General features: G+C 47.4%; 1 protein-coding gene across 1 annotated transcript in view; it reads right to left on the bottom strand.

Moving 5' to 3' along the window:
- Positions 1-9407: 9407 nt before the first annotated feature.
- CASTOR2 (cytosolic arginine sensor for mTORC1 subunit 2) overlaps positions 9408-24670 on the bottom strand; it is a 124171-nt gene continuing 108908 nt past the window's right edge. Inside the window, exons 3-9 of the mRNA XM_058817846.1 lie at positions 21315-21508; positions 20330-20462; positions 18944-19067; positions 18182-18292; positions 16763-16845; positions 15083-15177; positions 9408-10054 (exon numbers count right to left, since the gene is read on the bottom strand). Of these exons, the coding sequence (XP_058673829.1) occupies positions 9989-10054; positions 15083-15177; positions 16763-16845; positions 18182-18292; positions 18944-19067; positions 20330-20462; positions 21315-21508 (806 nt within the window). The 3' untranslated portion in view covers positions 9408-9988. The remainder of the gene's footprint in view (positions 10055-15082; positions 15178-16762; positions 16846-18181; positions 18293-18943; positions 19068-20329; positions 20463-21314; positions 21509-24670) is intronic.

Raw genomic sequence — 24670 nt, 5'->3', positions numbered from 1 at the left:
GGGCAGGTGAGGTAAGAAAAACACTGATGGGAGAAGGTATCAGTGTCTTTGGGGTCTGGACACCAGTCCTCAGTCCTCTCATTTACCTTAAGATGCCATTTGCTTTTGTGAGGAGTTGCAGGCAGTGTTGAGATTGTGGCAGCGTCTGTGTTGATTTATTTGGGTTTTTGTTTTACTGGATTAAACCCTTGAGGCAATGCTCTGCATTAAGGCTGCATTCCATATTAACAATCCCTCAGATAATTTCTTACATGGATGTTTTAACACTTGGTCACCAGAGTAAACAATGGATAGCACTACACTAAAAAGGAGATGCTTTTTTTGACTACAGTTTATGTGAGTGAGCTGTTCCCCTTTAAACATCCACTATAAATGGTTAAAGCTGTAGTAGGGTAATGAGATGTCTGATTTCACTGTTTTTCTTGCACATTTCACACAGGTGTTCAGCTTTTCCTTGCAGACCATGTGACAGTGCTGCTGACTGAGACTCAGGACCCACAGTGGCTGCCCTGAAACAGTCCCTGAGGAGGCTGAGCTTGTTCCCTGCCAGTGCTGGGGTGCAGGGTCTGGGGGTGTCCTGCCAGGACCTCTGGGGGCTGCCCAGACTCCTGGGCTCCTGCACTGTGCAGTGAGCAGGTAAAACTAATCTGGCAAATGCACCAGCAGCATCCCACTGACCTCTTATTTTAAAGGAAGAGCATAGGGCAGGTTGGGTGGTTTCCAGAAAACAGCTGGAGGATGGAGATGGTGGTGGTTCCATCTGTGGGGGTACAGTGCACCCAGAGACAGGACCTGGACACCAGAGAGCCCCAGGGATGTCTGCTGCCTTCACAAACTGTGTGTGTGAGAGTGTGAGACCTACCCTTCATGGCTGTAGGTGAAAGAAATGAGTTACATCTTCCAGACAATGCCAAGCTCTGCTTTATTTTCATCAGTTTGATCAGTACAAAAGCAGACAGCATAAGTTTCACTTTTTATTCTTTTTCGATTTTCATTACTTTACAAAGTACAAAATATACTGTCATTTCTTTTGGAACATTAGGATTTTTTTCTTTTTTTTTCTGTTTTGTTTTATTTTTCATACAGTACATGAATCTCAGCTTTTCAGCATAAGACCAGCAAAGACAAGCAGCATGTGCACTTGCTGGGAAAGCAAAGCAGCCACTGCTCAGCTCCACACAATGTCCAGTGCATGATCCCAAGCTGCTGCCACCACTCCCTGTGCCTGCTGGTGGAACATCCCCCCTTGTGCAGAGGGCATGGAGGCAGCTGGTGCATTCAGGGTCCCCTGTCACCCCTTGTGCCCCCAGGCTTGCAGGAACTGCCACCCACACTGGCCCCACTGAGCCCATGGCAGGTGCAAGCAGCCTTTCCATGGCTGCAGCCCAGAGCAGGAGCTGCACCAAAGGCTCCTCCATGTGCAGGATTCCCCCACCCTGTCTGTTTACATCAGATCTGGTAATTAAAAGGAAATAAATACACTTTTTTTCCTACCCTCCCCAGTGAAAGGCTGTGTGGGGTTTCTGAGAGGTGAGCAGGGAGGAGAGGCTGCAAGAGTTTGGGGTTCCCAGCCCCACTTCAGCCTGTTTGGTGTGTGCCTGAGGCCAAAAGTGCTATTTCACTTACAGAGCAAATGATACATAAATAACTTATTAAATTAAATTAAAAAGTCCTCAAGATTCATGATTCCTCCCCAGGCTGGCCAGCACAGCTGTTCTAAGTGGTCAGGGATGAGAGACAGACCCTGATCCAGGCTGGGCAGCTTCTGCACCAGGAGCATCTCTGCTGTCTTGGCAGCCCTAGAAATTGGGGTTAGTGTTGTGTAGGTATCTGGAAGGAATCTGGGCTCCTTTGGAGTCCTTACAAAGGGGAGAAGGAGATAAATGCTCAGACTTGCTCAAGCCACTCAGGCTCTAATAAAGTGGTGCTGTGCCAGCCCCTTGTAACCAGCCCTGAACTGGAGCAGTGCTGGGGCTGTGACCCTGCAGGGCTGGGGGCTTGTGAAGCTGAGCCCAGAGGAACCAAACCAAAAATGTGCCCTGAGCACTGAGGGGGGAATGAGGCTCAACCTCCCTCTGTGCAGTGCTCCCCCAGAACTCACCCTTGAGGCTGCTCACACAGCAGGAGCCTACCTGGCAGTGCCAGGCTGTGCCAGGCTCACTGCAAGGGGGCCGCGGGTGCTCCCTGGGCCCTGGGGCACCAAGAACCAGATCCCAGCAGGAGCTGCTGGGTGCTGGGGGCAGGTGAACATGTCAAGCAAATTGAAGTGATCACCCACCCTCTAATTCTCATGGAAACAAGGGGGGAATGGGTTAAACAAGGAGTTAACAGTAAGGGAACGAGACAGGCTCTTCCAAAGGCTGGAACAGAGTTTCTGTAGGTTCATCCTACTGTGAGTTACTGCCTGGCAGCCTCTTCTGCCTGTCCAAGAGCCATGGCTGTCCTGGTGCCTGGGTCAGCAGGAGAAGTGTCCCCTCTGTGTCACTGTGCAGGAGGATGCACTGGCTGGAAACGTGGCTGCTGCTGTGCTAAAATGAACACCCTGCTCCTCATGTCCCACACCCTTCGTGTCCCACAAGCCCCAAAGTCAAAGTCCCCACACAGGGGAGGGATAACAATGCCTGGCCACAGGAGCAGGGACAGGGGACACAACGCTGCTGGCTGTGACACCATAGTCCTGGGCTGGAAAGAGGCACCCCGTGCATTTCCAGGCATTAACCTGGGCTCTAATGGCACTTGGATGCAGTTCTCACATTATTACCAACAGCCAACCAGAAGAACCCAGAGGAGACTGCCCTGGGATGCTGATTTTCTGCCATGGTGTCACTGGAACAGTTTGCAATTGGAGAACAAATATAGACCTGAAGGAAGGAAGGAAGCACTGGCACATGGGTAGGTGGGGTTTGGGGGAGAACAAGGACATGACTCCTGTTTAATTCCATGATACAACTAAAAGAGGGCTGAGGTCATTGAGCTGAACCAGACAGTTCCTAAAGGTGAAGGAGAAATGGGCTCCTCCTCCTGCAGACCCCCCCTCCTTCATACTCTGAACTTCCTGCATCAGCACCAACTGACTGACACACAAGGCCAGGAAAACAGAGGTTTGCTCCCAGCAAGGAAATGTTAAAACTCAGGGATTTCTTCAAGAGCAGCCCTGGTTCAGTAGCCTGTCTGTCTGTCTGTCTGTCCTGCTGCAGGGAACATCCATGCCCCAGGGCTGAGCCCTGCTGGGAAGGGTCCTGCTCTCTGTGCAGGTTGGTCCTGCCTAGAGGCCATGTCCCACAGTTGTAAGAGCAGCACCAGCTCTTCAGGTAATTCCAGTGATCTCAAAAACTCAACCCCATCCAAAGCTGGCATTAGAAATCATTGCAAGAAACAGCTGCAACAAAGGCTGTAGATTTTTTTTCTCCTGTGCTCTGTATGAATCCCTGGCTCCTTCTTTCAATGTCCCACATGGCAAACACTCCTGCTTTTGCCACTGACCACAAATCCACAGAGGGGACTGCTGCTTTTCTTTGGCAGAATGGAAATTCCCTTCCAGCTGATGAGAATGGCTCTGTGCAGGCAGCAGGATGAGGGAGCTCTGAGTTTACTGGGGCTGTCTCTCTCCTGTGATCTGGCCCAGAGCAGCATCCTGCAAGCCTGACCCTGGGGCTGCTTCAGCCTTTAGCTGGAAATGGGGCTGAATTCTTCTTTTGGGGCCCAAAGGAGCAATTAATGCTCACAGCAGCAACCTGGCAAGTGGGTGCTTCAAGCAGCATTCCCACAAGGAATCAGGTACCTGTAAAATGTTTTTCAAGTAACAAACGGAGTAGGAATCCTCAAGCTTATTCCTGTAACTACAGAAAGCTGGTTTAAATCCTCAGGATGCTGAAATAGAAGCAGAAAGCCAGCCAGAGCAGGGTGACTCTGAACTGCAGCCTCCAGTGGCATCTTCCCACAGGAGCTGTGCAACAGACACTGCCTCTGGCACAGCCACACAAGGAGGGAAGAAGAAACCAGCCCCTGCAAAGTGAAGGGTGAAAGGAGCCCTGGTTTTGGCATAATCAAAATTTTAGGGTTGGGAGGACCCTGGTAAAACCACTGGGTCTGCCTAGAGAGGGACATGGCACCTGGCCAGCTCTCCATTCCCCACAGGCAGAGGACAGGGCTGGACAGGGGGCATGACATGCTCCTGCTCTGCTCTCAAACATAAATCAAAAATCTCAATCCTGCCTGATGCCTGATGTGCATCTCTATCCATGCCTGCTCCAAAATCCACCCACAGTTCATTTACAGAAAGCTAAAAATGGATGAAACCAAAACCCCAAGGGATCCCAGGGCACTGAACCGCTGTTTTACAACTGTCCTGCCCCACACAGCTGGACAAGGCTGAGCTGGGCTGGCTGTGGCCATACTGGAGCTGTGCAGGGGAGGAGCTGCCGTCCCTCTGCCACTGCCTTCACCTTGGCCTCAAAACTGGGCACTCCCAGCTGGGAGGAGGTGCCAGGGGTTTGTGTTCTCTCTGCAAACTCAGGGCATGCAGAAGCAGAGGTCATAGCTGCAAGAGAATTATGGAGCAGGGGGAAGCTGTTCCATGTAATTATTTGTTAATTCATTCCAGGCTTTGAACCTGAAATGACCAGGGCTGTCTAGAGAGACCAAGAAAGGATCTTGGCTTATATATGTTCCAGAGAGGTGCTGAACCCTAAAATTCATACCCTAAAATGAGAATGTACTTTGACACTTCATCCATTTCCCCTTCATACAACAGGGGCTGTGCATGGCTCTGTGCTCAGCAGAGCAACTGCAGAGGCTGCTCTGCTGCAGCCAGGATGTGCTGATCAGCATCCAGGGCACGTCTCTCACTGCAGAACCCCTTTATTCCCCTCACCTTTGCTAACTGGAGCTGGTAGTTCAACCCAGCTGTGCTTCATAAGGATTAAATAAAGGAGGCCAAGGAAAGCAGAGTAACCCAAGATTATTTTCACAGTGAAGTATTTCCCTTGCAGGGAGCCTGGGAAGGTCCCACAGCCTTGCTGAGGATGTGCAGACTGTTTCCACACCAGTTCAGTGCTGCCAGGATGCCTGAGGGATATTGCTGGCCCCTCACATACAGCAGGGTGCAGACAGACAGACAGATGCACTCATGGGGAGAAGGTTTGGAAATCTGGAGGCAGGTTTGCACATTTCAGCCAGTGTAAATACACCCCAGTGCATGCTACAATGTGTAAATACTATGGGCAAAGGATTACTGGGTTCTACTCTCCTGCAGATAAATAAAAGTTTAAGCCAATCCAGTGTTTGCAGGCAGGACTGGAACAGGTAAGTGAGATGCCTTAAGCTGCTTACTGGAGATGTCCACAACAGTCAAAGGAACAGAGAGAGAAGAAATCCTCATCAGAAAATGACTTCTTGTCCTTTACAGAATGCTGCTGGGGACTCCTTCTTTCAGGAATTAGCAGCAATGAATTCAGCAAACGAAGAATTTCTCCCTTTTCAGTAACAGAAAATACCAATTACCCAGTGCTGAGAGAACACTTGTGCTCAGTGAACAGCAACTGCACCAATGCAGGACCAGCACCTCCTATTCACATTGCTGACCCCTAAATTCAGGAGTTTGGACAACCTGGTGCTCTTGAACAGTTCTGTGGGTGTATGGATGGGGAAACCCACAAGGATGGGAAGAACCCCTCTGGCCACAGAACCCAACCAGTGACTGGGTTCAAGCAGCCTCTTCTGCTTTTAACAGGAAAAGATCCTTCAACACTTCCTTCTGTTTAAAAATAAACCACTGATTTCAGCTCCTCACAGGCCAACAAATGTGAATTCCCCAACAAATACCAGAGCCCTGCACCAGCCATGGGCTGCCACTGCAGAGAAACCCAGCAGGAAATCAACTCTTGCAGAGATGCTGGGGAAGGGCACCAGGAGGCAGCTTGGAAGGGGTGCTGCTGCCCAGCCCAGGCCACCCCAGAGCCTCCTCCAGGTTTCCCCAGCTGCAGGAAACAGGGCTGCAAACAGACCAGCCCTACTCACAGGCTGAGGCAATTTAGGGCAGCAGCTAAAACATACAGAAAGAAAAAGGAGTGGATTTCCTACAGCCTCTGTGCTTGAGGCACCAAACTGGAGAGGAACAGAATTCTCAGAATTTTCTGAATCAGGGAGGGAAATCCAGTGCTGCTCCCTGCCAGGAGAGGAACCCCAGCTTTACTTCAGGTCAACTCCACTGCTGCTCTTCACTTAACATATGGAGAGAAAAAGCAAGAGTGGAACTAATACTCATATTGCACATTACTTGAATTAAAAATATATGGTGAATAAATGTGGTGTATACCCTACTCACTACATAGATGCCCACACAAGGGTGTGTGCCCAGAGTATGCACACGTAGTCTGTACATGTGTGTGAGTGCCCACACCATGTACAGGACACATCTCTACAGACAAACATGGGTATTTATAGGTGAGCAATAGAGACACACTATGGATTTCTATGGAAACAATATGTGTGTATATATATATACACACACACTTGCTCAGTAGAAAGGAATTTGTAGTCAAATTCTAATTGGGTTGAGGGACAAAGACAAAATTCTATTTAATAACAGCTTGGAAAGGTTGAGGCTGCTAAGAAAATAAAGGCCTTGGAGAAAGGAGGATGCATGAAGGCCATGCTCCCTTCCCCTGCCTACCCTTTCCTGCAGGGCTGGAAACACTTCTGCATTTTGCTGTTTGGTGAATTTTGTGCAACCAGAGGAGAGAGGGCACAGGGAGGGCCCTGCAGCATTGAGGCAATCTCTCATTAGAGCAGCCATGGCAGCTGCAGGTAATCCAGGCACCCAGCCAAGGGTGTCCACTGAGACATGTTCCTGCTTTATCCCCTCAGTACTGAACAGCAAAATGCCAGAGATACTCAGATTATCATAAGGAGAAAAAGACTCTTCCTTTAAAAGTAGGAAAAGACTCTTCAACTTCTTCTCCACCCCTGGGGCTGGGTGCTGAGAGAGTGGGAGCTGTGGAGCAGCTTTAAAAGCCCTCCCCTATTTGGGTTCACTCAGCACTGGGCTCTCAATAGTGTGGTGGGATTATTATTACTATGAAAATATTTAACAAAGCCCCTCCAGAGCCCTTCCTGCAGAGCAGGTCTGATATCCAGCACTGCTGTGCAAGCTTGCACTGATCCTGACTTCAGGCTGGCACAGGGACAAGGTTCTACCAATGATGGCCACATTTGGAGTATCCCAGTTCCCACCAAAAAAATATCAAAGGGATACTAAAAGGAAAGTTGTCTGAAACAATTTTCTTGGATGTCAGGAAACAAAGATAAAAGGAAATAAGAAGGTGAAGCCAAGGACAGTGGCAGCATCAGAGTCCCTCAATGGCATTTTACATCCTGTGAATTTTTCAGGCCAACTCTCCTATGCTGGGACATCAACCTTCCTTTGGAAGATTTGAAATACCAGAGCTTTCTATAGATTTCACAAATATAAGGCTGATTACCTTGGGAAAAAAATTTAAATTTCAGCCTCTAAAATAGCCTGAGTGCAATGTTAGAAAATCAATCCTTTTTTTTTTGCTTTCATTTAAGGCTCAGTAAAGTTGTTGCTTGTTTCAAGTTAATTCCCTCCTATCCATGCTGAAGTCCTTTGGAAGCAGCACCAGCACATGCACAGCAACGCCTGGAACTCTGATGCCAAAACTGGCATTTCCCAAAGGCTGGCAGAACCCAGAGCAGAAGGAAAACCTGTCCTGATGACTCTGGCATGGTGGCACCGTCCCTGCACACAGCAAAGGCTCAGGCTCAACTCAGCAGCTGCACAGCAACTCAACATCCCCTGCCCCAGCCATGCTGCCAATCTGCCACCCCAAGGAGAAACCCTGACAACATCCGGGCTGAGAAGTCACCACTGGCCTTGCTGCCAGCCCAGCTCAGTGCCCTCAGCACTGGGCAGAGCCACAGCAAACACCTCCAGCACTCTGTGACAGCCCGTGGCTGTGTCCTTTCCAAACAAACACGCAGAGATGCACAGAGCCACATCTAGAATGAACCTTTAGCCCAGAAATCTGGAGTGGATATAAACATATCATGCGACAATTCTGAAAACCCACGTAAGGAACAGCAGGACATCCTGCTTGGTAAAGCACTGAATGTGTGCCTCAGTGCTCCTCAGCAGGGATGCTGCAGCTCCAGTAGGGCCAAGGAAACTCATCCTTGCTTTTTCCCATGGATGCTCTGACTCCTTGTCTAGATACCACAAAACATCCCAATGGTGAAAAATCAGATTTGAAACTCCGAGTTTGAATCCAGCAGCATCAGAAACTGTAACTGCTTGGCCCTCCAGCACAGTGAATGCAGAACTAACCAAGCAGCTCTGTCTGTCTGTGTTTGCTTGTCCTACACACCAGTAAATCCATGCCCATGGCATGATCCCAGCTGCTTGCTTTGCTTACTGCCTCCAGATGAGTGCAAACCCCTGGCTCACAGCTGGATATGGCACAGCCTCAGGGAAATCCTGCCAGGGGCTGTCTCTGAAGCATGGCTGGAAAGCCCGCAGGAAAACAGCAAGATCGGCAAATTCTTTATGTCAGGCTTGAAGTGGAAGAAGGTAAGAAATTCAAGATAAGCAGGGGCTGGCAGTCACAGCAGCAAGGTCCTCTGCAGGCAGCTCCTCCTCTCAGCAGCCCTTGATGCATGGGCACAGTGGGCAGAGTGCTGCACCCACACCTGGGTAACACTTCTGTCCCAGCACTGCTCTCTGCTGTCCCGCACAGTGCTCCCACCAGGACACAGGTGCCACTGTGGGCCTTGGTGCCAGGCTCCTGCTGGCCCTCAGTTGTGGTACAAGCCACAAGAGAACACACTGCTGCTTCCCCATGGGAAAAGCCCCATCACCTTCTGTGCAGGACCAGATGCCAGCAGGTCTTCAGCACCACTCTGCTTTCCCCAGGCAGCAGCAGCAATTTCCACCTGTGTGATGAAAAACTGCAGGAGGGTCCCCACAGGACTCAGGCACCTCCTGGCCCTGGCAGAGCTGTGGCTCTTGGCCAAGGGGGCCTGGATGTGCAAGAGCAGCTACCCAGGGACCCTGGGCAATCCTTTATTTCCCCATGAGTGCACAGTGGATGGGAAAAGCCTGAGGGGAGAGGAGAAAAGAGCCCTTCCTCCTCTTGCTGGCCCTGAGGAACAACAAGGGCTGGGGGAAGGCTCTGATGGGGGGTAAGGGGACAACAGCACTCCTGGAGCAGGGCAGGAGAATACTTGGAGAAGTGAGGGAGGGACTGGAAAAAATTGACCCAAAGCAGCCAAGTTTCAATGCAGACACAAGTCTGGGTGACACCACTGCCAGGAGCTGGGCTCCCCCTGCCCAGACTTTCTCAGAGCAGCCAGGCTTTGACTGCAGGGAGAAAGAAAAAGGGGAAATGTCAAACAATTGGATATTTTCCTCTTTTTCAACACCAAATTGTTCTGTTAGAGGAAACAGAACCCTTTGCATCCTATCTTAACACAGGCAGTGATGGACAGTCCTCAGAAGTCTGATGCAAGGAGACAAGCCAGTACTATGCCAGATCTTTTCTGTTTAATTCCATATTTCACTGTTCTGGTTTTCAGGGCTCTCTGAGGCAGCAGTCTGTCCATCTGCTCTTGGCCCACGGCCATCGGTGCTGGGTGTCCTTGGGTGTCCCCAGGCAGCTCCTTCCACACAGGGCACAGCCAGGGCTCACTTCACCTCGGAGCTGAACATCAGGAAACCATACAAACTCCCTTTCCTCCTGCCCCTCATTCATAAATTTAATAAAATAACAATAATAATAATAATAATAACAATAATAATAATAATTAAAACAAAGGCTTATTGGAGCTGTTTCTGCTCAACTTTCCACAGTCTCTTTTCATGTCACTCTCTGTAATCAGATTTTTCAAGAAATACTGTGAGAAAAAAAGAATAATAATAATAATAATTATTATTAGAATAATAAAAAACATCTGGAACCAGCTCAGAAGATTTCTAATGCTTTTCAGCTTGACTGACTTGGAGTGCATTGACCACACCATTTATATTTTCTTCAGGTACCTGCAAGAAAACAAAAAGAAAGGTCATGTTCCAGCAAAAGGGGTGACAAGGAAAAGAGAGGCAGGAGACAAAGCCAGACCAGTCCCTGGGTTCCACACTGTTGTCTGCTGTCACAAAAGTTTCACACCTTGTTGGTGTTTTCTTGTGGGCAGCTCCTCAGAGCACTGACTCTTTCTTCTTCACAAAGCAGCCAACTGACTCCAGTTCCCCCTCACCCAGGCATTCCACTCTTTTATAGCATCTTCTTCTCACTGGTTACAGCTGTGGCCTGTTAAAGTCAGGCCTGCTCCTAATCATTGATAATTGGCCCAGCTGCAACTCCTTAGGGGTGAGATTACTTTCTACACTATCTTTATTTTCTTACACTTTGCTGGTTTTTGCTTACACCTGAAGTTCACTGAGAAAGGGCTCCATGTACAAGGACATCCCTTCTCACCCATGGTACCCCCAGAGCAAACACTGAGAGATGCTGAGGGTTTGCTGTTGTGTGAGGGATGGTGGGAAGCCAACTATGTTGGGGTTTCTCTTTCTCTGATGTTGCGGTGTGATGTCAGGGTTTGCTTCAGAAACCTCGGGTCCCTCCCCTGATAATTCCCTCCCAGGTGTGTCAGTCCCCTCTCCTTTCCCCTCCCTGACCCCTCCCAGCACTGTCTGTCAGTCCTGGCATTCCAGAAGGGCACTGAGTGATTGGCAGATCCAAAGGATGCCCTCTACCCCTGGGGGGCACTGGGCCATCCAGGTGTCCTTTGTCCCTTTGTCCCTCCCCTCCTGTACCTGGTTATGGCTCCCTGCCCCTTCCCTGCCCCTCTCCCCGGGGTTAAAGGAGCAGCAACCACGGGCTCAGGGAGTTCTGTTGGAGCTGGTGCTGCATTCAGAGGCCTGAGGGCCAGAATAAAACTCTGGATCCAAACCCTCCATCAGAACCAACTCCTTTCCTTCACCATCCCCTTAAAGATTCTCTGCCAGAGGGAAACCTGAGGAGCAGCCCCTGTTATGGGGGGAAGCTCAATCCCAGCACCACCAGAGCTCCTGCAGGCCTGGACTTGTCCCCACGGGCCCAGCTGCAGCACCCAGCCAGCCCAAAGTGTCTGTGGGGTGAAACACCACACACCCAGCCAGCCAAAAGTGTCTGTGGGGTGAAACACCACACACCCAGCCAGCCCAAAGTGTCTGTGGGGTGAACACCACACACCCAGCCGGCCCAAAGTGTCTGTGGGGTGAAACACCACACACCCAGCCAGCCCAAAGTGTCTGTGGGGTGAAACACCACACACCCAGCCAGCCAAAAGTGTCTGTGGGGTGAAACACCATAGTGCTACTGTTTGGATCAGCAGCAGGGCCAGACAAGCTCAGGCACGTCCTGTCCATCTATATTGGTATTATTCCAATACTCTCTGCTCTTCCTGTCCCCTCCTTTCCCTTCCCTTTGCTGGTGAAGCACTTGCAGCCAGGAGCTGACTCATGCCAGGTGCTGATGGATTTGCTGAGGGCTCCATGAGGCTCTTGGGGCACCCTACAGGTTTGGGACCTCCAGGTGGGGATGGGAAGGCCATGGAGGGTGACAGGAGAACACACCCATCAAAAGAGGAAGGGAGCTACCAGTCTGTTTGTGGTGCTTTCTTATCCAGCCTTGTGAGGAGATTTAACCATAGAAATCTGTATTATTAATGATGACTTTTCATGCTTACTGCAAGAAAAACAAAACCTCTTGTAACAGAAGATGCAAAATATCTCAGAGTGACTGTCACTGGCAGAAAAGAACATCAAAAGTAAAGTTACATCTGGCAGAAAAAGTGTGTCTGAACTCTACATAAACTCCAAGACACTGGCAGCTCTTGAAAAGTGGAAAGAGGACTGAGAGAAAAATAAATTATCCCTAAGTTTCTGCAAGAAGCCAATAAAATTCATATCAAGTAAATTGAAGAAGGAACTGTCTCCTCTACAAGGTATTTAAGGCCAAGACTACAATACCTGGATTCACTGGACACTCTCAAGAGCTCAGACAGTGGAAATACAACTGGTTGTGTCTTTCTATGAGGTTTTTACCAAAACTGAGAAAAAAGCCCATGAGAAATAACAAGAAAAACGTTCAATTCTCCATTAGGAAGATGGAATAACAGCAGTCAACTCTGATGATGTGAGAACAGAAGTAATTTGGAAAGGAAGAAAATCATCTTAAAACAAGCATCCAGCAAACTCTTCTGGTTTAGAAGGAAAACTCCAGGACACCTCCTCCATAGGGAACAGGACTTTGAGGCAGGACTCTCCACTGCCTCCCCTTCATCATTTTCCCAGCACACTGAACACTGCAGTGCAAGGAGCTGTTTGACTTTTCCTCTACATAAGATAATGAGAAAAGACATAGTTGTCCATGTGTTTAACCACAGCCAGCCCCAGTGATGCCCAGTGGGTCTCTCTGTCTGATTCCTGAGCACTGGCCAGAAGCAGGAGGAGGCAGCTCTGGCCAGCTTTGGGCAGCTGCTTTGACCTGCACAGACCCATCTCCTTCATGAAACACAGGGCTCCTTCACTCAGGCAAAATTCCTGACTCCCTAACAGCACAGAAATTATATCAATCACCCCACAAAAGTTTTCTCCAGGACAGATGTGCAAACAGTTTTGATTTGTAGGACCCATCCTAGTTTGCCACCAGGGGAGGAGTAGAGTTCTCCCTCTCCCTGCCCCCAGGAAATGACCCCTGTCCAAGGCAGCTGGTGCACTGTGCTCCCTTCTCAGGTGGAGTGCAGAACAAAGCATTGACCAGGAAGGGAGAACCAAAGCTCCAAATTACATCCCAGACACAGCTCCAGCCTCTTCAGAAGCAAAATGCTGGTGAAACAGAGCAAGACACCCGTGAACATGAGGCAGCAAGAGCGGAGTACCTGGAAAGGCAACTCTCCTTCCCTGTTCTCTGTAGAGGGAGCTGGTGACCATGATTCTGTCCAGCTTGGCCCTGCATCACCCAGGGCACACACCAGAGACCTGGAGGTTCCCATCTCAACATTGTCTCCCAAAGGAATTTTGTCTCTAGCACAAGTCCTGATTACCAGGGCAAACATCTACAGCTACAGCATGGCAGGAAGATCTGAGTATTACACCCAGGTCAAATAAAAATAAGTAACAAAAACCACCTTAAGATGCACAAGAGAAAAAATATCAAACCAAAGGGAACAGCACATTTTTTATACAGTGCTCTAAATCGCTGACAACAGGTACTGAACAACCTTAAATAAAGAAAGGGAGAATTTAGAGAAAGGGTTCAAGATACATTTACTCCTCAAGGAATGTCACTAGAAGTCAAAGTATCTGGGTAGTAAACTTAAGAAAAACATGACAAAATATAGGTCAGGATCTTGGTCAACAAAACCACCTTAGAGCAACAAGCATCCAGCCCAGCCAGCACACCCAGAGCAAAGTCAGGCAAAAAATGCCTGAACCTTCCAAAGGATGGAAGGGTTTGACAACTGGAACAGCACTGTCCAGGTGAAAAGGCTTTTAAAACCATACATAAAGAAAATGGTAAGTAGCAAAATAAAACATTGAAATATTGCTTTGAGTGAGGAAGACCTGCAGACCTGCATGGCCCCCACACCCTGCCAGCTGCTGGGAGCAGGATCTGTGGGGCTGGAGGCAGCAGGATGAGCACTCTGAGAAGGTGGAGCTGCCTGCAGAGTCATTGCAATTGTGTGGTTTAAGTTTTCAGCTACAGATCTATTTTAGCTGATAGGGCTGAGCTCTCACGATATGGCTTGACATGTAGAAGCACTCTGCACCTTGTGCTCTGCACAGCAAGTGCACACCTGGGGCAACACAATGGGCAGAAATGGGAGGCAAAGCTAACAGTATTGATTTTTAAATGGTGTTTTATTAGCTTATCTTATCAGCACAGTTAATATTAAAAAATATAAGACAAACATATATAGCACTCTGACCTTTGCTATCTGAAATAATATTTACTTTTACTCTTTACACACATGATCCATCAGCTGTGAATGGTTCACACCAACTGTGCAAAAACAAAGTCATTATAAAATCCCCAAACCTGCTCTGATCTCACTAGAGCTTTTACAGGTCAAAGGCAGGACCTCAATAGTGAATTTCCAAGTAATGGAAAGAGAAGTATAATGCAGTAAAGGGCACATTTAAGAAAAAAAAGGAATAGTATAAAGCAGCTGACTCCCTCCTTCAGGATTGGGGAAATGGGTTCCAAGAAAAATGTCATCCCATTTATGGCTATAGGCATTGCATTTTCCCTTTCTAGGGAAATTCCTCATTTTTCAGGGTGTCTTCTCTACAAAGGAAGAGCAGAGGTAGGCTTAGAAATATCAGTACAAAAAATGAAGAGAATTCTCCAAGGATGGCAAGACTCTCATGTTGATAACTGTGCTGCAACTGCTGATGGGCACTCATGAGAACAACCACGGGAACAACCTTATCTGCTCCAAAATCACCTTCTCCTGCTGTGCTGGCAATTCTTGCTTGTTTATCACAAACCAGGAAGATGCAGGGACAGCAGAGCTAAGAGATGGGTCTGAGAAAGCAAAGGTTAGGACAGGGCAGACACCAAGAGATGAAGGCAGGGGTCTGCTACTGGTGGACTGTCCAGAAAGTTCCCAACACACAAAGGCACCTGTGATGGCCCTTCCTTAAGGGCAAGGAAGCACCTAAGGAATCACCTGAGGGTCTGGAGCCTGCAACTACTTTTGGAAGCACATGGAAGGGTTTGTGGCTGTTTCTATTAGAAGATACAGATGCAGTGGAAGAAGGTGCTCAGGGAGGGTGTGAAGTTTCCATCACTGCAGGTAAGGACTGAGAGCAACACTCACTAACACAGCTTTGCCTTGGGTAGGGCCAGGCTTGGTTCAGGAGCCTCTCACCCAGGGCAGGGACAGCCAGGAGAAGACAGGAATTTGCTGGGCTGGAGCAAAGGCACTCCAACGAGCTATCCAGATGAGAAATTACATTCTCATAATGTTTTCTCCTAAGAAAAGATCTCCCCTACTCCAGAGAAGCTGTTTTCATACTCACCAAGGCGTGATCAAACTTAAAAGTACTGATGTAGTAGGCTGGGATGTCAGCAGCAGCCAAAGGCTCAGAAATCTGAGCGACAATTCCACATTCATCTGTGGGGAGAGAAAACATCAAACATTGTCTGCAGGGGCTTGTAAAAGTCTCAGAGATCACCAGCTCCATGCCTACATATGGAGAAGTTTGTCTTCACAAACTCCAATCAGAAGGAATCTCTGTAATAAAATGTGTTTTTTCTCACAGAATCGAGGTTTTGGGCCACAATAAAACATATGAAGTTTGTCTTCACAAACTCCAATTAGAAAGAATCTCTGCAATAAAATGTATTCTTTCTCACAGAATCAAGCTTTTGGGCCACAACAAAATATATGGAGAAGTTTGTCTTCACAAACTCCAATCAGAAGGAATCTCTGTAATAAAATGTGTTTTTTCTCACAGAATCGAGTTTTTGGGCCACAACAATACATTGCACATTTAGTTTTATAACCTTCTTTTTGCTACAGAGAAAAACATTTTCCAAAGGCACAAAACCAGTAGAACTGGAATGATTTAGAGGTCCAAAGAAAGGCACTGAACAATATTCAACAAGAAAGCACAAAACCCAGCCCCTTATATCTTTAACATCCATTTTTCTGTTATTGAACACTTGGCCCTGCAACTGAAGGAGGAGATGCTGACCCATTAGTCAGCCTGGACACATGGTTCCTGGGCTACAGCCCACCACAGCCCCTGAAGCAGGATTTCACACAGTGAAAGCTGGAATTTTACTCATTCAAATTCAATATTTGAACTTGATTTGAAATTAACATATTTAAACATCAAATATTTAGGGGCCTGGTCAATGTCCTGATGTGCTATCAATGACATATCATGCTATTTCTATATATTTTCCTCAAAGATACGTAAAAAGAAAATTTCCTTCTTCCACTTTTGGTGGTCTGGTGTACAAGTTGCAATTAAATACAAAACTGGCCCAATGTTTTTCAGAAATGTTCTTGAAGTTTGTATTTTCTAAGTGGTTCAGAGCCCCCAGGAAGGAGCCATTGCATTTCCTGAAGATCAGGCCTTTGTTGCATTATTCAAATCAGACCCTTAAAATTGCAGGGGACATAGAAATAGCAAGAACACTCCTGCAGGCATGAAGCATTTTCTCTGTGCTACTTAGGACCAGTATTCTTTTGAGTAGAGAAAACATGTGCAGGACTGGATGTGAAACACATCTGTGAACAAGGCTTCCACTTGGGCTGCTATAGATCTATAAAAAGTCTACTGGAATCACAGAATTACCCAAGCACTGCACTGGAGTATGACACTGCTTTCTGAGCACTGATTTCAGTAATCTACAATGAACTCCCATGCCAACTTTTAGTCCAGTTTTTCTCTTTAACCAAAGCCCCAGCTGTAGCCACCCCAAAGTCCAGCAGATGCATGCAGTGCAGCTGGAACTGTAGCATGTAGCACTTTTAGGAGTATATTCAGAAGTCAAACTATCAAATAGTTTGACATATGATTTAACATTTAATAGGAGTGAGGCTTCTATTTGAAAATCTCAGCTCACAAAGTCATGTTAAGCTGCTGGCTCTTAAAAGCATCAGCCTCAGATGGATTTTTCCATACTCCTTGAAGGGCCTGAGGTGACTGCCTGCCCGCACAGCAACTGATCCTCCAAATGTCACTTACCAAAGCCAAGAGGCTGCCCACCAATCCTCACCATCTTCCAGAGCTCACCAGATGCACTTGTAAACAACAAATTATTAGGAAATCTGTAAAAAAAAAAAAAGGAGCACCAAACATAGCAATTGAAGCACAGCAGTGTGTCAGATTCTGCCTGTGGGGGATCTGCTCTTCCTGCATCCTTGAGATGTTTGAAGCCAACAATAACAGGGAGTAGCTTGGGCAAACTGGGCAAACAGGTGGGGCAGATGCACCTGCCTGATCCCCCAGGTATCCTGTGGCAAATCAGCAATTCCTGCTGGAGGTGGGCATAGGTACCCAGAGAGGCAAGGAAAAAATCTGTAACAGGCTGAGTCCCAGCTTTACAAATGTTGAAACTGTGAAGGTTTGATTTGAGCTGCATCTGGAAACACCTAGGGATGGATTATGTTTCCATGGCTGCTCTCAGGAATGTGGACAGTGACCACTGGGTTTGTGTCTGAGCACCTTCAGGGCTTTCTTCCATCCCATCCTGGGACCACTGCAGAGGTCTCAATTTCTTAGCAGGGAGAAGGAGACTTGAGGCTCAGAGAGCTGCCCAAGGTGAAGCAGGCAGCCTGGGAGAGAGGAGAATTGGCTCCCCAGATTTCCCACAGCCCAGGCTGAAGCTCCAGCACTCTGGCTCCTCTTAAGACAGACAAAGGTTTACTCCAGTAAGGTCAAAGAAACTTTTAGGAGGGCGATTTATTACTTTGAAAAAAAGTCCCTGGGGCAGGGGACTTATCCCCAAGAACCAAACCCAAACTGCACTGCATGTCAAAAGCAAATTTAAGCACTGCTGAGTACAGCACCCCTCCAGACCTGAGAGCCTGCTGTGCTGCACAGCTACAGAAGCACAGACACACACACAGAGGCTGACTGCTCAGCAGTTGGTTCCTTCCTTGCTGGACAAACAAGCCATGGGCTCCCATTGCCAATGATGACTTGGGACATTATCATCTTAACAAGACTGAACCAAGCCCATCCATGTGTAAAAGCAAAGCAGGAGGACAGCATCACTGACATCCCCACCCTGATTTTGGCCTTTAGCAGGAAAATACAAACACCTGCACCAGGTTTTCCTTTTGGGTTTTGCTCTTACAAGCACAGCTAATGAGTAACAGAATAGAAGTGCAAAAATCACTTTGCTCCAGTATTCCTCTTTTGAAAGTGAGATAACCCTAGATCACATTGATTTGTGATTTCACTGAGGGCTTGGACAGACCAGTCTAAAATTTAGGCACTGGAACTAAAATGCCAGATTTTACTCAGAAAAGTGAATGGGTGTACAGGCCCATGACACCCATATAAGACTGTCCAAATAATTAACGTGGAGGAGTCTAAGCTGCTTCCTGCTCCTTAGAGAACATCCCATTTTAAAGGTCTTTTTCTAAGATCAAGACTCACCTCTGCTGTGTCTGGACATCCATGACCAGGGAGATGTAACCCTCAATGAGAGAAAAGGAGAAAAAGCGAATATGTCCCGAGTCTTCATTGCCCACCACTGAGTCTTTTACTCTGAAGAAACAGAAGAGAACTACATTAGCTGTGGCTAGAAGAGCACAAAAATGGGTTTTTAAAGCAGATGTAGCCAGTGAAACCAGAAATGTTCTTATATTGACTTAGGGAAGTGACATTGAGTTCTGTTGTATTATACTGATTTTATTTTTTTATTTTGCAGGTGGGAAATGATCCAGTCCCCACAACTGACAAAACTCTCCATCCCCGCCTCAAGGTCCCCTCACAAGGAGCTGTGGGCCAGGAGCCATGGGCACCAAGGGGCAGCAATCCAGCCAGCTGTGCATGCTCTGACCCTGTGTGGACATGCAGCACACTGACCACATGGCTGCTGTCACCCTCACTCTGAAAAAGCTCAGCTTTCCAAAGCCAGCAGATGTCTCTGGGCACCCTCAATCACCTGTTTGGCTTCCACCTGTCAGGACAACACTCTTGGGCCTGTGAAACCTCCCTCCCTTCCTCAGTGCAGAGCACTGGAGAAGCACAAGGCCACAGCAAATCCCTGTGGATCCTCTGGCACCCCAGAGGAGCAATCTGTGCCTCCAGACACTCCACACCTCTCCTGGAAGCCCATCTCCCTGCAGGACCTGCAGTCTGTGCCTCCAGATGCTCCACACCTCTCCTGGAAGCCCATCTCCCTGCAGGACCTACCCATTGGAGTAAAACATGACATCCATCAGGAGTGTGGCAACAGTGGGAAGGGTATCTGGATCCAGGCTGGTGACACAGAACATATTACTTGGGCTGGAGAGAGGATGAATGACAGGCCTCTGAACTGAAAGAGACAACACAGACACACAGAGATATGAAGCCACATCTGCAGCAGGCTCCTGTCCCATCAGCTGTGCTATCCATGCCCTGGCAAGGGTCACAGAGAAAGCTGACAGTATTTGTAAGGCAGTGCCTCACTGCTGAAGCCCTGCTGGCTCTCAGACAGGGAATGAGGGGCCTGTGGATGATTTGCTCCTGTGCTGGTCTCCCTAAGGCACAGGGTGGTGTCACCCTGCATACCCTGCCCAGCTCTGAGGGGCTTTCAGGCCATTGGGTGCATCTACACGACATGAGGAGCAAGCTAAAGGAGGGACCAAGAGAAACTGGAAAATGGAAAAAAATGCAGGTTTCCACCATTAAAAGGCAGGGCTATGGGAGGCTGTGGTTGCTGGCAGTCCATCCTATTTTCCCTCATTTCTGGGGACCTATTTTGCCATAATATCTTGAAAAATTAAAACCTAGCTGCCATGCAGCAGTTTATCTAGCAGATTGAAGCCAGTGGCTGAGAAGCAGCCAGCATTTTGGCATGCAACCAACAGACCAACACAGCAAACTGTGGGCTGGTGCATTATCAACATGTGTTAAATGTGCTCTTTCCTGATGCTTTTTTTCTTTAAGATTCATTTTCTTAAAGAAGGTGATTGTTTAGCTCTTGAGTGATGAAACTGAGTGGCACTTCATAATAACTGATCCCTGCTTTGTCTGGTTATGGGAAAAAAATTACACACATGTCTGTAGGCAAGCATATGTATATAAGTTGTTCTTTTTCCTGATTGTGCCCTTTGGCTTAATACTTGCTCCTTTAGCCTGCAAACATCCTAAGGTTCTGTACAGCCCTGGGCTCACTGTGCCCTTGATCCTCACTGGCACTGAAGTGTAAAAGTTGAAAAACAATCTTCTCTGTGCATCACTGCAATACTTAAATAAGTTTTTAGAGAAGCCATTTTCTTTTGGAATGCTGAGGCATGGAAATATGGGCTACACACAACATTATTTTTGCAACTGCAACAAACTGTACTTTAACCTTCTGTCCTACCAAAGGCATGTCTTCTCTAGAAAAACTAGCATTAAAAGGCCAAAATTCAGCCAAACTTACTAGCACTGCTTAGAAAGTTAAGAACCTACTCAAATCTTTGGTTGTACTAAGAGAGGCTGGTAAGATTGCAGTCTTAAGGAAATATTCATTGAAATGCTGAAAGAAGCTAGGAGACAGAACTTCCACCCCATGTGTCAGGGAGACCAAATCCCTGGCAAGCTGGTGCTTACCTAGTTTTGGTTTGACAAATCCATTTGTTACCCCAAAGTCATCAGCAGCCACTGTCTCCCCATTCACTACTCTGAGGATGGTGAACTCGGCAGCCAGCGTGTGCATCACGAAGGGCAGGTCTCGCTCGCGCACCTGAGGGGACAACAGCATCATCTGGGCATGGTGTTATGGAATCTTCTGGATATCTGGTATTATGGTGTTATCTGGATATCTTGTATTATGGTATTATCTGGATATGCACCAGAAATGACAAAACCCTGCAGTGGAGGGTACACACTTTTAGGTCACAGCAAAGTGGACACGACTCCTGCTTGAGTTACCATTTAGGTGTATCTTAGGAGAAGCACACTGGGTGATATCACTGGCAGTATCAGTAGGATTAAGCACTAGAGTGCTTTTAGGACTGTAAAAAGAATGTGGAGATTTCTAAGTGGGAGATGCTTCTCCTCTTTTCCTGTAACAGCTCAGCGCTGCCTGTTCTTCAGTCTTGTTTCCTCAGGAAATAAGGGTATGCCCTGTGTGCAGGCACACACACACGTGTGTGAGACAGAAAGTCTGTCTGTCTATAACCAAAACAACTTTAGAGCCTCTTGGCCATCATCAGCCAACCTGACAGCAGACACTACGTTCTTCTAACATTCAGAAAACCAATATCTGGGTGATGGTGGGAAGTGCTGCCAGTATCTCCATTCCAGGAGAGAACTGTTGGGTGGGCTCAGCATTCATTAGACACCAGACAAGCCATGACAACAAATGCTTCATCCCATGGCAAAAGCTCCTGAGATGTCAGAGGGCCTAACTACAAGGAACAGAGCTCTGGGGAAAGCAGACTTTGGTACTTCTGCCACACCCAGACAACTCAACAGAACTGTCAAGTCTGACAACTGTCAATTATCAGTTGACAGATAACTTGTTCCCAGAATTGCCCAACTGAATTTTGATCTGGTGGCAATAACTCTGCCTGGTCCCCTCATGTGCTCTTACCAGGATGAAGTCCGTCTGATAGGTGGAGAGCATGAACACTGAGATGTTTTGGTCAGCTAGGGGTGCTATGACTGACTTGGCAATTTTGGTCACTCCGATGGGCTGGGAGCTGGAAAAGCCTCCTCCACCAGACACCACGTTGAGGGCAAGCCATGTTGCATCGGCCACGCTCAAGTGTTCCGAGGAAGGAAGCTCTGCAGAGACACAAGGGGAAGACAGAAGTTTGTTTTAGAGGCAGAGAGAGCCAGGTCCACCATGTGCCAGTATGTGCTTAGCACAGACCTCAGTGCAAGCAGTGAGATGAGCCCACTTATCCCAACCTCCTGGCCCTACCATGCTGCTCCACAGGTTCATACTGTGACACTCCTTCATGTGCTGATTACATCAATTTCCATGGCAGGATTCACACAGATTGCCAAGGACAACACAGAGAACTCAGCAATTCACTTGGATGCCAGTGACCAATTCTGTTGACCTTCCCAAGGGGAAACAGCCTGTGGTGGTTGTGTGGTTACAAAAGGAGAGTGACAATGTGGGTCTAAACAAACTGTGTATTCTACTCCCCTCCACATCATTCCTGACAAACTATTCATTGCAGGAGCTGCCCATCCCTCACCTGACACCCCAGGCCACAAGCTGGCTGTTAAATTAGATAAGGGATAAGAAGCAAACCCTTCAAGGTAGGGTAGTGTTTCTCCTCACACCAACCGCTCAGCTGTGGTAACTCCCCTTTGGAGAAGCACCAGCACAGTCACACCCAGCCTGCAGTGGGTAATCTCTGCTAATGGACCACAATGGGCACCACCAGAATAGGAGTTGTAACTTCAACCATCAAGAAATCCCCAAAACATCCTATGACTCACACTATTACATCATTCCATTGTGAAGCTCCCCACCTTGGGGGAGGTACTGAGCATTCCTGCCTCAACCTGAGCTACAGAATCTCAACATCACCACCACCACTGGATGGATCCAGAGGAGGACCAGAACTTCCACAGGCACATGGCATTTGACTGCAACCATCATTTGACAGGACTGTGATCAGCACCCTGACCAACAGGGTGCCAGGCTGTACTCTTTGTGCCATTCTTCTCTGTATCATTGCATTTATTGCAATCTTTCTATTAAATTGTAACTCCAACCTGAAATCTCTCTCAAGGTAATTCCATGAGGATTCTCCAGGTGGTTTAGTTTTCAAAGCAGCACAGTGGTCTTGGACTTAAATCTCTATCATACAATTTCTCCAAGCATTTTACTCAAGCTGTTCTGGCCTCTTTTGTTTCCATTTTCCCACTCAAATCTAAACCCAGATTTTGTACTCCTGCACTGGAGATGGAGGTTGGCAGAGCAGCCTGGGCACTATCCCTGGTCTTTGAAGATGCAGAGCAGGCACCCTGTGCATCTGTGGGCTCCTGCCTCCATCTCTAAAGCAGAAGAACCACACAGCTCTGCAAGGGATGGATGGTGTAACACATACACTAGGGATTACAAAGTAAGCAATAATAATGCAAAGATAACACAAATTACTTTGGAAATGGAAAATACTAAGAATAAGCCCATTCCATTTGCTTCTAATCTGTTATGGTTAAGTAGTAAAAAATCTGCAGCTAAACAATTTAATACAAATTATTAACAGTTTTAAAGAATTCTTAATACATTAACAGCCCAGAAAAGCAGATGCAGACTCTGGAATGAAGGCATACACTGCTCTAGGATTCTCTGGGTTTTTTATTTTTTGGGGGATAAATTATAGAAATAAACAGTTCAGATCCAGAGTAACAAATGCATAATCTCAGCTAAATCAACTTGGGGTAAGGAACTTGATTTCAGATGCAGATCCAGCCAGCAAGGCCACAGCAGAGGTGCCAGGGGAGGCCAGCACTCAGCTCAGAGGTGAGATGCAGCCCAGGAATCCAAAATCACAGAGCCCAGCATTGCTGCTCCTGCAGTAGCACTCTGACACTTTAGGCAAGTGTGGATTTCTCCATGTCCACACACTCCTGGCTCCTCAATCCTTTCTTTCTCCTTCAATGAGACCTTTAGGAGCTGTTTCTGTACAGCCCCAGACACCCTGTAATAAATTCCTAACCTCACCCTCTCTGAAACCTCAGGCATCCCTTCCCTGAGACACTGACAGCACTGCAAACCCAAAATGATCTGAATAACAAACACATTTTGCTCTCTTCAATAACCTCAATTGTGTGTAGCATGAAAACAACCCTGAGCATACACACTGCAAACAGTGGGGACACTGAGGGTTCTGCTTCTGCATTTTGATGTTTAGCTTCATAAACCAATGTTTCTTTTTTAATAATCAGAGCTTATGTGGAATGAAAACTAGACACCAGGGAGAGGAGGTAAGTTTGTGCATTAATCAACAGTATGTTATGTCAGAGAGATCTGTGCAAGGTGCTTGAAGCAAATTATTGTAGCAAAATACCATTTTCTCATCAGTTTTTTGCATCACCTCCAAACCCAAGCTTTCTGCATCATCTGCCATGGAGAAGCTGGAGCTCAAAACAACTTCTGCTGAGCTACAAATGTGCCAGGGTCCTGTTCTCACCAAGGGATCCCACCTGCAGCAGGCACATCCAGGTGTGCCCAAGCCCACTAATGACTCACTCCTCTAATGGCAGGGAGATCACAGCTCATTCCCTGCTCTATACACACAGGAGGTGATATTCCTGCTTTGTACAAGTGATAAGGACTGCAATTCATCAAATACCAGTTTAAACACAATTTTGGGCCAGGGATGTGATGGAAGATGCAGTATTTTGTGGTGGACAGAGGCATTATCCCATTCCACTCCAGCAGCAGCTGTGCTGGATGAGCTGCCCCAAGAAGACCTCATCAAGCTCTTCCTCAGGGGGAAGGAAGGCTCTTTTGCTCATTGCTCTTGTAACTACTGGGAAGTGTTAATAATTTCTGGGTTGATGTGTTTAACAGGCCCTATGAAGTATGACAAGGCCATTGCATTTGCATAAGTAACCTGCTTCTCATGATTCAATTAACTTGGAAAAATATATAGGAAGTGATTGAAATACCAATTTTGGACACTGTTTCTACCAGGCAGCCAGATAGAAAAGTACAGCCCAAATTTTAATGAAACAAACCTTAGCTGAAGGCTCACCAAATTCATCTAAATAGCAATAAATAAGGCATGTGGGATGGTGCTTTGCCCAGGAAGCTGTTGAATGCTGTAAGCCCAAAGAGAGCTGAGAACACCAGTTGTAACATTAGCACAGACTCAGGCAGAATAAGGTAATAAACAAAGAGCAAAATGAGGAATTGCCACATTCCAGGACCAACTGCATTGGAATGGATGGAATTCAATTCCATCACCACCACTTTCCCCA

This window comes from Ammospiza caudacuta, chromosome 20 (assembly GCF_027887145.1).
Source record: "Ammospiza caudacuta isolate bAmmCau1 chromosome 20, bAmmCau1.pri, whole genome shotgun sequence".
Classification (NCBI taxonomy): domain Eukaryota; kingdom Metazoa; phylum Chordata; class Aves; order Passeriformes; family Passerellidae; genus Ammospiza; species Ammospiza caudacuta.
Note: the sequence above shows the minus strand (reverse complement) of the source record. Positions and strands in the feature narration are given on the sequence as shown.